Source organism: Glycine soja, chromosome 10 (genome assembly GCF_004193775.1).
Source record: "Glycine soja cultivar W05 chromosome 10, ASM419377v2, whole genome shotgun sequence".
Lineage (NCBI taxonomy): Eukaryota > Viridiplantae > Streptophyta > Magnoliopsida > Fabales > Fabaceae > Glycine > Glycine soja.
The window spans coordinates 10,693,833-10,708,952 of NC_041011.1; the positions used below are offsets into that span (position 1 = coordinate 10,693,833).

The 15,120-nt window shown below is 30.9% G+C and overlaps 1 protein-coding gene across 1 annotated transcript; it reads right to left on the reverse strand.

Annotated features, from left to right (window-relative positions):
* Positions 1–14,236: 14,236 nt before the first annotated feature.
* On the reverse strand, positions 14,237–14,773 carry LOC114371375 (agamous-like MADS-box protein AGL62). Its single transcript, XM_028328837.1, has one exon. It carries the CDS (start codon positions 14,771–14,773, stop codon positions 14,237–14,239), a length of 537 nt encoding a protein of 178 aa, XP_028184638.1.
* Between the last annotated feature and the right edge of the window lie 347 nt (positions 14,774–15,120).

A 15,120-nucleotide genomic window follows, 5' to 3' on the forward strand; every position in this document is an offset into this window, starting at 1 on the left:
ATAGGATTTTTCAGCCCTTGTATTTTAGGGCACCTAGACTAGTTTTTGTATTAGGGGTAGTTTTGTAATTTCACATGCACTAAGTGGATATTTGATGTGTGTGGTTGGAAATAAATTTAATTGAATTGGTAGAAGCCCAATCCAATTAAATTTTAGAGGGGGAGGTGAGCATTTGCTTACTACACCCCATTGCCACATCATATAGTCACACTTTGTGCATGTCCTTCATGCTTTTCATGCCTCATGACACCTAAGCACACTTAGTGGAGAATCTTGGAATTGATCTTGGATTAGTGGGCTGAACCATAACTAAAATTCACTAATCATAATTAGTGAAATTTTGGCTCCAAAGTTTGGCTCCACAAATTCAATTTCAAATTCAAGTGAAATTTGAATTTCCCTCCAATTTTGTGTGACACTTAGGCTATAAATAGAGGTCATGTGTGTGCATTTTTTTGAACTTTGATCATTTGAATATTAAACTTCAGATTTCAAATCTCATTTGGAGCACAAAATTTCGTGCTCTTCTCTCCCTCTCCCTTCATTCATCTCTTTCTTCCTCCAAGCTCTTATCCATGGCCTCCTATGGTGGTGAGCTTCTTCTAGACTCATCTTCTCCTTGAAGTGGCGTCTCCTCTCTCTCTTACTTCTCCATTCCGCTGCCATTCATCTTCCAAGAAGCAAAGGAATCCATTGATGAAGAAGATCCTAGGCCTACAAGCTCCAATGGAGCTTGCATCATGTGGTATCAAGAGCATCTTCATCAAGGTGTTGAGGAAAAAAGCCCAGGGTTTCAAGAACCTCGGGATTTGAGGTCAAATCCTTTTCAAGGGGCAGGGAATGATGCAATCCTACCCCGCAAGGGCATTGGATAGAAAACTCCAAGTAGATTGGGCCAGAGATGCAAGAGAAGGTCCTAGGGTTCTTATGAGCCTTAGGGTAGATTTCGGGCCCATGGGCTAAGTACGAGCCCACTTATCTTTGTAAATATTAGATTAAGGTTTCATTATTTTTGGGCCTTGTATTTAGGGCTCCATAATGTAGGTAGGGTACCCTAGAAATATAGGATTTTTCAGCCCTTGTATTTTAGGGCACCTAGACTAGTTTTTGTATTAGGGGTAGTTTTGTAATTTCACATGCACTAAGTGGATATTTGATGTGTGTGGTTGGAAATAAATTTAATTGAATTGGTAGAAGCCCAATCCAATTAAATTTTAGAGGGGGAGGTGAGCATTTGCTTACTACACCCCATTGCCACATCATATAGTCACACTTTGTGCATGTCCTTCATGCTTTTCATGCCTCATGACACCTAAGCACACTTAGTGGAGAATCTTGGAATTGATCTTGGATTAGTGGGCTGAACCATAACTAAAATTCACTAATCATAATTAGTGAAATTTTGGCTCCAAAGTTTGGCTCCACAAATTCAATTTTAAATTCAAGTGAAATTTGAATTTCCCTCCAATTTTGTGTGACACTTAGGCTATAAATAGAGGTCATGTGTGTGCATTTTTTTGAACTTTGATCATTTGAATATTAAACTTCAGATTTCAAAGCTCATTTGGAGCACAAAATTTCGTGTTCTTCTCTCCCTCTCCCTTCATTCATCTCTTTCTTCCTCCAAGCTCTTATCCATGGCCTCCTATGGTGGTGAGCTTCTTCTAGACTCATCTTCTCCTTGAAGTGGCGTCTCCTCTCTCTCTTCCTTCTCCATTCCGCTGCCAATCATCTTCCAAGAAGCAAAGGAATCCATTGATGAAGAAGATCCTAGGCCTACAAGCTCCAATGAAGCTTGCATCAGTCATGATAGCTAGGAATGGGCAAATGTGGCTCATATTGACCAATGGCTGCAACCATATTCTCAAAGCTTTTCAATTTAATGAGGTTGAATGACAAACCGCTTGGTACCAAAAGCGAGAAATATGTTTATTTTCTTAGTTTCTATCCAATATTTTTTTAATAGAAACGAAGAAAAAACTAAAATAAATTATTATTTGAATATTCTTGAACCCAACTAGAAAACGGATCCAATACTTCAAAAAAGAATTAAGCTTAGAGTCATATGAATCGAAATATCATGCAAGCACGAGCATCCATCTGTCACACACAGGACTTTAGAGGGGAGAAGGCACGGGTACTAATCCCCTTTTCTTAAAATTTCTCATGTACATTATTAAGTAAAATCAAGTAAAATTAAGTAAAGTTATTTCTCACGGATTTCTGGATCTATCCGTCCAACAGCACGATAGAAAGTTATTATTACATAGACTATATTGATTTAAGAAAAAGAAAAAAGTTATTACATAGAGGTGTTTTAACCTAGTTTGATGACATCAACATCAAATCAATAACATATGATTCTAAGAATTAACTCGAACTAGTTAGTACACCAAAAATAAAAAAATGGAACTAGTTATAAATTTTGTTCCTAATCCATCCGACCAATTAGTTTAATAACACTAGTTAGAACTTAAAACATTCGAAACACACACTTAATCTTGAATGGACTAATCATACACAGTCTTTAGGCTAGTATCTGAGGCTTAATAATAATAATAATAATAATAATAAAAGATCACTCTCAAACTATATGTATTAAAAAAGTAAGAATCATGAAACTATAGGGATCAAATGAGTAATTTAACCTTATTATTATTATCATTTAAGGAAATGCAGTTTGTATAAAATGTTAAGAATTTAAATTTAAGCAATTTAACTTTTTTTACAAAACTATTATTTTTGTATTGTAGATATGTAGTTCACGTCAATCAATTTGATTTTTATGTTTTTTTTGTGATATTAAGTAAATATTTAAAATATTAAAAGAAACAAAAATGATCAATTTTTATCTTAGCAAATTTCTATAATAAAATTAATGTTAAGTAAATATTTTAAAAATGAATAAGTAGATAATTTTTTAATAAAAATTATGTTTTCAATTTATAAAATGAAAATAATTAATATTAATATTGTTAAAATAACAACAGAGACCCGTGCAATCCACGGTTCTAAATCTAACCCGATTGGATGTGGATCAGTCGTTACTCGTTAACGTATGCCTTCAATAAATAGGAAACCATAAAATAAATTTGATCAAATCAATGGAATGCTAAAATATTTTCAACTCATGTGTTTTTTACTTAATATATATTTATGAATGTATAAGTAGTTTCATAAACGACCTTTAGTCTTCTTAGCGACACCGTTCATGTCTGGCATGTTGTTTGACTCCATGGGTTATAGGCTTTGCTATCTTATATGATATGAAATATGAATATTGAGGTGCAACATAGAGGAGATGTTAGGCTCAAGAAAAGGTTTGGTTAGGCGAACTAGAGTCTGATATGGTGAGCCAAGCGCGCCTCTGTGGACTTTCTGACCTGTATTTTGACCGCATTAAAATGGTTTCTAGATTAAGTGAATCTCAATTGAATGCCTTATATGGTATGTGCAAATGATTTTCTATATAAATCATTCTGGGTACAGAAATGTATATCTGTACTGAGTTATTTTCCCGGTAGTTTTCTTTTACAGCGTTAGTCTTATCTGTTATTTGAAGAATAATTTGGTTTAATAATTAATTAAGGAAAATGATAGTTAATTTATTACCAAAGGAGGGCTATGAAATAGTTTTTAGCATACTCGCTCCTTCTAACACCCCATCTGTAATTAGTTAGAATTTATTGAAAACTACAAATTCAAGAGAGAGAAAATCATTACATATGATGTGGGACCCAACAAATTTTGTCGTTTCCAATGAATGTCAACCAATAAAAGAAAATGTATTGAAAATAATTTGTTCCTAACTTTTATCTTTTTTACTATATGCCAATTATATTTTGATACAATTGACTTTATACTCCCATTGCAGTTTGTACCACTGAGAAATGAGTCATATCATGTTGAACTTGTTTATCTCAATTTGACTGGATAAGAATCAATTATGTTTGAAGCTCAATTCAAGCTCATGAACCAATTTGGTTTAGATCATTAACTCGATTCGATTTAAAATTATTGTGTTACATTAATTTATTTCATAAAAATGGAATTAATTAGAAGTTAATTATATGAATTTGTTAATATAAAATATTAATATTAATATATATATATATATATATATATATATATATATTTGATATTATATATAATTAATGTGGAAGCAATGACTTCCAAGATTATTTTGATGATGACAAAGAATCAAGAGTTAAGCAAATTCCAAAGATTCAAGAATCAAGTTTCAAGAATCATGATTCAAGAACAATCAAGATCAAGATTGAAGACTCAAGATTCAAGAATCAAGAGAAGACTCAATCAAGATAAGTACTAAATTTTTTTTTCAAAACATTGAGTAGCACAAGAATTTTTCACAAAATCTTTTGCCAAAGAGTTTTTACTCTCTGGTAATCGATTACCATAAGGTAGTAATCGATTACCAGTAGCCAACATTGTTTTCAAAACTGATTTATAAAGCTGTAATTCATTACCATGAGCATGTAATTGATTACCAATGTTTTAAAACGTTAGAATTCAAACTTCAATTGTCACAACTAGTGATAAAACATTTTCAAATTATTTTTAACTTGTGTAATCGATTACACAATACTTGTAATCGATTACCAGTATTTCTAAACGTTTTGATTTTCAAATTTAAACATGAAGAGTCACATTTGTTTTTACGCACGGGGAAGGTATTAGCACCCCACGCGTCTATCACAATGGACGACAGCCTTTAATCAAGTGTGCAAATATGACTTCAAAATGTTTTATTTTCCCTTTTTCATGTCTTTTTTAGTTTTTATGCTTTTTATGTTTTTTGTATTTTTTATCTTTTTGTGGTCGACAAGGGTGTTTCCCTCGCTCCTACGTATTCTCAATTGCGATGAGGAAATCAGACCTACGTAGTCATTTTAGAACTAAAAGTTGGTTAAGTTGTTTTGATCTTTTTCCGCAAGATCGATTTTAACCGCACAAAAAATTGTTTAAGGCATTGGACCATTAAACGCACAAAAAATCGTCACCGCCGTGGGGTCGTTGCTGCTAGCTGCGTTCTGCGTGCGGGGGGTCGCGGCTGGGTGCAGGGGTTGCACTTTTAGTTGGAGGAGGGTTGCGTTCTGAATTTTGATTCAATCTGCGTGGGAGGGGACGACTACGCTTTTGATTAACTTACGGGGTAGGGTTGGGTCGGGTCAGCCCAACTCCTACAGCGGAAAAAAAACAAAAAAAATGCTATTTGCGCCATGCTGCCATGACCGCCATGGCGCCGTCATTCGCAACCCGTCACGCCACTGCTATTCGGTGGCGTTTTTTCAAAAAACCGCCACGCCTTTCTGCTATGGCACCGCCATGACCGCCATTTGACAACACTAGCTGGTCCCAACAGATCAAATAAAATTTTCATCAATATAATGATTGATTTAAATAAATAAAAAAATCGATGTAATATACTTCATTATAATTTAAAATATGTCACCACACCGTCTTTTTTTATTGATATTGTTATACAACCAATATAGATTTTCAACGTGAAATATCGTTTTTGTAGTATTGTTAGCCTTAACTCAATCACACTAAGGTATCTTCCCCTATCCCTAGGAGACAAATTAATTACTTATCTATTAGGGAATAAACAACTTAAATGATTAACAGAGTGTTAGAAACAATGTTATAAAACTCAGACCGATGATTGACTTTATAGAATACTATGTCAATGCAACCTAAATTAGTGAGTTATTAATTGAATTTTATGATCTAGACTTGTACACTTTTTTCCCCCCAAATGTATATCAACAAATCCATATAGTGTAGTGGTCTAAATTTTGTACGCTATTAGGTGCTATGTTAATTTGATCCTTGCCTACTTTAATACCACTTGCTTTGTACACGAGAGAGTAAAACAGGAAAAAGCTAGCAACCAGGGACTGAGCCAGCCCCCCTCCCGGGGGGAATGTATATGTATATAAATTTATACCAAATATTATTAATCTATATATTATAAAACATTAATTACAATAACAATATATATAAAATATATCTTTTTGAATTTTTCATACCATAAAAAATAAATTTAAATATATTTTTCGTCCTTACAATTCAGTATTTTTTCATTTTTGTTCTTATGATTTTTTTTAATCATTGTAAAATATTTGTTTTATTCTTAAAAAGCTTTGAATAGTAAAAAAAATGCTTCGAATAGCAAAAAAAATGTTATGTAAAATGCTTTAAGAACGAAAATGAAAAAAAAATACTAAATTGCAAACATAAAAAAGATATTCAAGCCTACACTTATTTATAATTAAATTTACACTAGAATTTTCGAATCAAGTTTATAATAAGTTTTCTTTGTTGACGAAAGTTAATAAATAAATTTTAATTTTCAAATCAATTAAATCTAAATCAGTATAAATGAAAGACTAATAAAGTTATTTGATTTCTAAAAAATAAAGTTATTTTATTGCAAATGAAACTATTTTTAACTTTTAAAATAACAACTAATTATAAAAATAAAATATTACTTGAACAATTACACTTGAAATTTTTATCTTATATAAGTTAAAAAGAATGCAATTGTCTCTACTTTAAAGTCTATAAAGACAAAAAATAAAAAATTTATTTAAAATAAGAAAAATGTCATTATGTTAAATACTGTTATCTACAAAATTAAATCTTATTAAATAAAAACTAATATTAAAAATATAATCTATATGTATACCAAAAAAATGTTGCAAACAATTAGGGGAAGTATCTTTTTTCTGGGAACATCATCAACAAAAAATTATTATGTTCACTATTTTTCATCCACCGATGCAGAAAATTATCCAGTTTTCCGTTCTCGTATGAGGCCGGAAAGTTTATAGGCAATAGGTTGGCACAAGAATTTTGGAGGGTTATTTGATTCATTTTTTTTAGTTTTATTCATAAATTAATATTAATTTATTTTCAAATAAATTTTTTTATTTTCTTAGTTTTTATCCAATATTTTTTAATAGAAACTAAGAAAAAAATAAAATAAATTATTATTTGAATATTCTTGAACCCAACTAGAAAACGGATCCAATACTTCAAAAAAGAATTAAGCTTAGAGTCATATGAATGGAAATCTCATGCAAGCACGAACATGCATCCGTCACACACAGGACTTTAGAAGGGAGAAGGCACGGGTACTAATCCCCTTTTCTTAAAATTTCTCATGTACTTTATTAAGTAAAATCAAGTAAAATTAAGTAAAGTTATTTCTTACAGATTTCTGGATCTATCCGTCCAAGAGCACGATAGAAAATTATTATTACATAGACTATATTGATTTAAGAAAAAGAAAAAAGTTATTACATAGAGGTGTTTTAACCTAGTTTGATGACATCAACATCAAATCAATAACATATGATTCTAAGAATTAACTCGAACTAGTTAGTACACCAAAAATAAAAAACTGGAACTGGTTATAAGTTTTGTTCCTAATCCATCCGACCAATTAGTTTAATAACACTAGTTAGAACTTAAAACATTCGAAACACACACTTAATCTTGAATGGACTAATCATACACAGTCTTTAGGCTGGCATCTAAGGCTTAATAATAATAATAATAATAAAAGATCACTCTCAAACTATATGGATTAAAAAAGTAAGAATCATGGAACTATAGGGATCAAATGAGTAATTTAACCTTATTATTATTATCATTTAAGGAAATGCAGTTTGTATAAAATGTTAAGAATTTAAATTTAAGCAATTTAACTTCTTTTACAAAACTATTATTTTTGTTTTGTAGATATGTAGTTCACATCAATCAATTTGATTTTTATGTTTTTTTTGTGTGATATTAAGTAAATATTTAAAATATTAAAAGAAACAAAAATGATCAATTTTTATCTTAGCAAATTTCTATAATAAAGTTAATGTTAAGTAAATATTTTAAAAATGAATAAGTAGATAATTTTTTTAATAAAAATTAAGTTTTCAAAATTTATATAATGAAAATAATTAATATTAATATTGTTAAAATAACAACAGAGACCCGTGCAATCCATGGTTCTAAATCTAACCCGATTGACGTATGCCTTCAATAAATAGGAAACTATAAAATAAATTTGATCAAATCAATGGAATGTTAAAAGATTTTCAACTCGTGTGTTTTTCATTTAATATATATTTATGAATGTATAAGTAGTTCCATAATCAGTAGAGATATTATTATTCATCAAATGTCCATATCATGTCATATAAAATATTCCATGGATGGAAAACGGAAAAAGTGACCAAATTCAAATTCCATTTGAATTCAACTTTTCATAAACTATAGGATTTATAATACGTAAAGTAAAAACGAGAGTATTTATTTGACATTAATTTGAAATAAATTAAATTTATAAGATATTTTTATTAAGTTAAAGGTGAATAAAGCTTTTGCATAAAAAAAAGTTGAATAAAGCTTTACTTTCTAATTATTTTATACAAAAAATATATGGATGATAATTAATGTATAGATCAATGATAATAAATATTTCTAATTAGTGTATTTTTTTTTTTACTAAATCTAATTAGTGTACCTAAAAGTAACAATATTGAATGAAAATGTATAGTTAAACATTTTCAAATATTAAGAATTAGTGGTTTTTTTGTGTGAATATATTAGTAAGTAGTTGTGAGCATTACCCAATCCGGTCCATTAGCTTTTTTTACATCCAATTGAGAGATGTGCTAAGACCAATTGAAGGGAGCAATCCTTATTATAGATTGACACTACAACCTTTAATAGCCAAAATAATACATTCCAATATGAAGTGCCTTTGCACAACATGTGCAATATAGTCTCCAAGTGTCCTTCAAGGATGTTCTTCTTCCGCCATTTCAGGCTCCTCAAAGATAGGAAGAGGTAAGAGTAATGGCAAGTGTGGTGGAGGTGTAGGTTGTGGTTGTGGTTGTGTGGTGAAGAAGATGAAGCTTGTCGAGTTCTTTTCTTAGCCCTATTCTCTTTTTGCTTTTGCTTCTTCCTTAAGGCATTGCTTCTTCTACAAGTTCTTCGAATCTCTTGATCCAAAGGGACTAGATCTTCTTAAGAAACTCTACCTCACATACATGGATCAAAGCAACTAAAGAACATGTTAGCAAAGTACTCAAGAGTAATACAAAAACAGAATTTAAAAGCAAAGAATTGAAGAATAATGAATCATTGCATAGAATATGAAATTAGCATAAGTTGCCTAATACGAGAAACAAGTCCCCGACAACGAAGCCAGAAAACTTATTACATCATTGACAAATGTCCAATTAGTGTAGTATTTTCAATAGTAAGTAGAAAGACGGTCTCCTCAAAGACTTGTTTGTACTAAGCTTTTTTGTGTAAACTCAACAACTAAGCAATGGTAATTTCTTCTTTTGAGATAAGGTTGCAATAAATTGAAGTTCAGCTCTAAAATTAAACTACTAAATATAAGGTACATTTCACAAAGACAATATATCAAACAGTTGATGTGCACTAATTGGAAACAACAATTAAACAAACTAGTTAGGGTTTTAGTGGTACTTGGCAAACATCTCAATAAAAAATGATTTTTATCTATTTAATGAGAACCATAACAATATCTCAATCCACTCAAGTCTTCTAACCTTGATTTCTCAAGTAAAAGAGGCTAAATCACATAACTCTACTCCTAATTCCTAAGCAAGTTAAGTTAAATGAATTATTTAAGAGAAAGGATTGCCAAGAGAATAATAAACATTACTTTATCCCCAAATGAGACATTCATCAAATAGTATTCTCAAATCTCAGTTTTAAAGCATTTTCTAATGACAATGAAACATACAAATAAGTGTTTGGGTGATCAAGCCAAGAACAAACATTAAAAGCAGAGAAATAACATTATTATTGAATAATCATTAAATAGATAGTAGACATAGTTACATGAGATTTGCTAGTACACAAAACCCTCAACTTCAAGTACAAACTCATTTATTGTTTTTGGGTCAAAGGTTAATGCAAGGGAATTCATAATTAAAAAGTTTGTTTTTTTGCTATAAGTGGCTGAACATTTAAATTATAAACACACAATGCCTTAATCATATCCACATAATGGATGCACTTAAACAATCTTCAAAGAATCATGCAAAATCAAGTGTGCAAAACCAATGAAAAAATAAAATACAAATATATTTTACTTACAATTAATTTAAGTAGTTATGAAGGTACATCTCATTTTGGACTTTATGTAGAATGACAAAAAAAAGTGATGGAAAGAAAAAAAAAGTAAAAGAAAAGAGAGAAAATGACATATGATGAGTGATATATAATTGGAAATATAAAGAGCATTAAGAAGAAAATTCAATGAAAGAAAATAGATAAAAATATGAGCATAATTATTATATTAATATTCTATATTGTAACTCTACTTATAATCAACATAAAATTATTATAAAATTGAATTTATTTTTTTGGATTTATTTTGTTAGAAACATAATTTTATCTCAAAACAAATGGGCTAAAGAAAATAAGGTGACCTTAAATATCAAACTATTATGTAATACATAATTGCATGATAATGATTAATTATAACCTTGTAAAATTAATTTAACTTTTTAAAAAGGTTTAAGTCTCTAATTGGTTCTTGAAATATACTCAAATTTTTTTTGGGTCCCTAGTAAGATTTTTCTTGTCTTTTCGTCCTTGGATTTTTTTATTTTATATTTGGTCCTTGCCATTAGGTTGGCTCTATTAAGTGTTGACGCATATGTGAAAATTTTTAAATTTTTTTGGTGGTTTTTAAAATTGGTTGTATTTATTTAAATAATTAAATTACAATTTTTGGTATTTTAAAATTTTCTAAAACCATTTAAATGCAACCACACCATGGACCAGTTGTTTTAAAACTTTAGATGTCATTTAAATAAATCAATAGCTAGGATATAAACCACTAATTATTATTAATTTAAAATTTGTAAATAATCAAGAAAATTGATTCTTGTTAACCCTAAACCTAAAGGCTTCTCCTTCCTTTTGAATCGTGACAGTTTACAAACCTTTCCTCAATGCTGATTCCAAACAGCACCCAAAAGCACCCTTTGAAGCCTTCGTTGCAGGCTCGACACCCCCCTTAGTAACTCGACTCCAAATATGTGTGGTCTTTTGTTCTTAGAACATGTTTTTGGGTTTCTTGAGACCCCTAACTCTTATCACCAACTTCAAGTTCACTTCTCAACCAATCACATTTCCCACTCGGATGAGGTTGACACATCACCTGACTCACCTTCATGTTGGCTCATGATCTAGGAAAGTGTACCTAATCTAGTAGTAAAGAAACAATAAGTATTATGTATTGTATTCACAAAGACTTGGTGTAATATTTATGAATTGAGCAAAAAATGTAATCTAAAACATTCACTGCAGTGTGTTGTCAATTTGTTTTAGTGAGTGAGACAATGTTTTTCAGTTTTCAAAAGAGAATTTTGTTGTAGCAAGACCCGAGTTTGCTATAGCGAGAAAAGAACAATTGGTGGATTTTGAAAAAAATTTGGAGCAAAAATGGAAATCAAAGAAAAAAGGCATTGCTGACTTGAATTCCATAGCATTCAACATACGGAAGTCAATTTCTAATCATTTTCCTAGTTCAATGCAACCAAGATTCAACTCAATTGATTAATCCTAATTCCTTAGGAGATAATCTTTTATTCCTAAGCTAAATTCCTAATTCCTTAGGTAACTTAACCAAGAACTCAAAACATGAACAACGAATCTCTTCAATGCAAAAATTGATTTCATTCCTAAAATTAAGTTTTCACAAAATTGCAATTCAAATCTAGAATCAATTTTTTTCAACACAATTCAATTCCTAAAAGCTAGTTTGATCAAGCCTAAGCATGCATTTAAGCAAATATTTGGAATATGATCACATGTATAACAAAGAAAATAAATCAGAAAATGAAGAATCACATACTTGGTTACTACTTCATTCAATTAACAATTTCAATGTTTAGCTCCAATGGATCTAGATTTGGTCTAAAATAACATTAAAATCAAAGTTACAATAGAGAGAGAGAGAGAGAGAGAGGAAAAAATGCAAATCTATAACTCTGAATCGAAAAAATGACAAAAGGAGCCAATTATGATGTTACAAGTTATTTTAGTTAGAGCCAAATCTATATATTTTTTCTGTCACATTAGACTTTCATTGTAGTGAGGACACTTCTTGCTACAACGAGGCTTCATATTTTGCAAATGATACTTCACTTGAATCTTCTTGCTCTATGACCAACTTTCACTATGGTGAGAGTTGTACTCGTTGTGGCGAGTGCTTGCTCAATATCTTAGTCTTCAACATTCATATTCGTTGTGGCAAGTGCTTGCTCAATATCTTAGTCTTCAACATTCATATTCGTTGTGGCAAGTCTTCACATTCATTCACTTGATAACTGGTCCTCTTTTGCTGTGGTGAAGGGTCATCTAGCTATGGGTCAGCTTAAGTCTGCAACTTATCAATCCTTTAAACTAAAAAATATCTTTGTAACATCAAAATTTAAAACAAAACAATAAAAACTCTCTTTTTATTTTCTGAAATGATTTTTTATAATAGTTTATTCACAATAGCAACAATATATTAACAAAAATCCTAAAAAAGTTAGGCTAATTGCTCACAAAAACAAAGTGTGAGAAACAATTATCACCTCACCCGCACACAAGATTGTGGAAGGATAATAAAAGGGTCATCTTCAATTGCCTTTGTGTTTTGGGTAGCATTGGGGTAGTTATGAAAAAATGGTCAAGGTTGTGACATCTTTAATTCACGTGTTTGGACTTTTTTGTTTTTTTGCTTTAATTGATGAGGTGCTTGTCATTGAAGGAAAAGTTAAAGTTGTGGCCTTAATGAATCATCCTTGTGTTCCAATGATATTTTTGTTTTTATTTTGGATTGTGAAGAGTTGCATGAGAGTTGGGGATTTATGTACTAGATCTATTTTCTTGGAAAATGCATATGTATTACTGAGAAGAGTTGCATGAGATTTTGGATTATAAATTGTCTTTTCTTCCAAAAACATTTCAAGGTTAGTGCATATGTATTATTGTCAAGAGTTGGCATGAGGTTGTGGATTGTGAATTGTCTTTATGTTCCAAATATGTTTTCTTTCTTTCTTTTTTTCTTTAATTGATTTGACGGTTTTTAAGCTGCTAGATATTTTAATTTGAAATTCTAAATGAATATTGATGATTTTAAAACCGACAACAAATTGTTGCTTAAAAATTTAATGGACATATGAACACTTAACAGAGCCAACCAAATGGTCGGGACTAAACACAAAATATAAAAAATTTTAAAATATTGATTGCATGCATTTTATGAATTCCATTTTGGCTTAATGATACTTTTGGTCCTTAAGGTATCACAATTGAGAATTGAAATACCTTAAGTTTCAATTGAGCTAGTTGGATCCCTCAGCTATCACAAATGTGTGACTTTAGTCCCCTATATATCAATTGCGTCTATTGGGTCCTCATGTACACAATTGTATAAACTTCATTTAAGTATTGTAATTGTGTGATTTTAGTCCCCAAGGTATCACAATAATGTGATTTTTTCCCTGAAAAATGATAGTTCTAATAGTGCAATTATAAATTTTAAGGTACTAAAATCGCACAATAGAGACATCTAAGGCACTCAATTGTCACAATTGAAATCTAAGGGACTAAAATCACACATTTGTGATACGTAGGGGATCCAATTGGCATAATTGAAATTTAGGAGACTAAAAGTATAATTAAAAATGTATTTTAATTACTTAAAATAAATTTAATATTTTACTTATCTATTTAAAATACATTAAATAATTCTTTGACCCCCTACGAAATGGAATGGAGATTTAATTATTTGTGCTGTTCTATTTTAAGCCTACCTCCAAACTCGACCTACCTTAGTTGAAGATGAGAAAATGAAAATCCCCAACCAAAGTTCAAAAGGTTGGAATTTCTAATAGAATTGGATTTTTATGTATTTAAGATGCCCTTTCATTCAAACACTACATCATGTAGAAACTACATCACAGTTACAAACTCCACTAACAAAGCAAAGAAACAACATAAAGGAAACATAGTTTACCAACACATGATGAAAACTATTCAATATAACGAAAACATAAGTCCTAGATAATCAATCCTAACCACACCCCAAACATTAATTTGATTAAGCTGGTGCTCATTCTAAAACATATTAAATTTAAAAACATTGACTAAAACTTTAAATAGGGCATCATCAGTTGAGGTTCCCACGTTTTTCTTTGAGTTGTCTCTTAAACTCCTCTAACATCTTCTTATACTTGTCAAGTTGGGAATATGTCATGCTTTCAATAGGCCTAGCCCACCAGAACTGATCCTCTACAGCCTTCGCTAAATGATTTAAATCCTTTGTGCGCTTCTTCTCAATAGCAATTTGGTTGGACAAGCAATGGAGGTGTGTGTGGAGCTCAACTTCGTCCACAGTGGAGTGCACCTTGTTGAGGTCCAAGGTAAGGAGGGGAGGTGGGCCCTGTGTCTTATAGCGTTGGACAACAGAATCAACACTAGGACTGCCAAAAAAAAATACTCGATTACCGGGTGAGAACATAATCACTGCGACATCCACGCCACAAAGGGTTGCAAGCTCACTGGCTTTCTTGAAAACCCCAGTGCGAAGCTTCGAGAATGTCACCGGAAGGTTACTCTCGTTTCTCATCTTCTTCATTTCAATCTTTTGTCGACCTTTAGTCTTCTTAGCGACACCGTTCAAGTCTGGCATGTTGTTTGACTCCATGGGTTATAGGCTTTGCTATCTTATATGATATGAAATATGAATATTGAGGTGCAACATAGAGGAGATGTTAGGCTCAATTTATAGGAAAAGGTTTGGTTTGGCAAACTAGAGTCTGACATGGTGAGCCAAGCGCGCCTCTGTGGACTATCTGACCTGTATTTTGACCACATTAAAATGGTTTCAAGATTAAGTGAATCTCAATTGAATGCCTTATATGGTATGTGCAAATGATTTTCTATATAAACCATTCTGGGTACAAAAATGTATATCTGTACTGAGTTTTTTTCCAGGTAGTTTTCTTTTACAGCGTCAGTCTTATCTGTTATTTGAAGAATAATTTGGTTTAA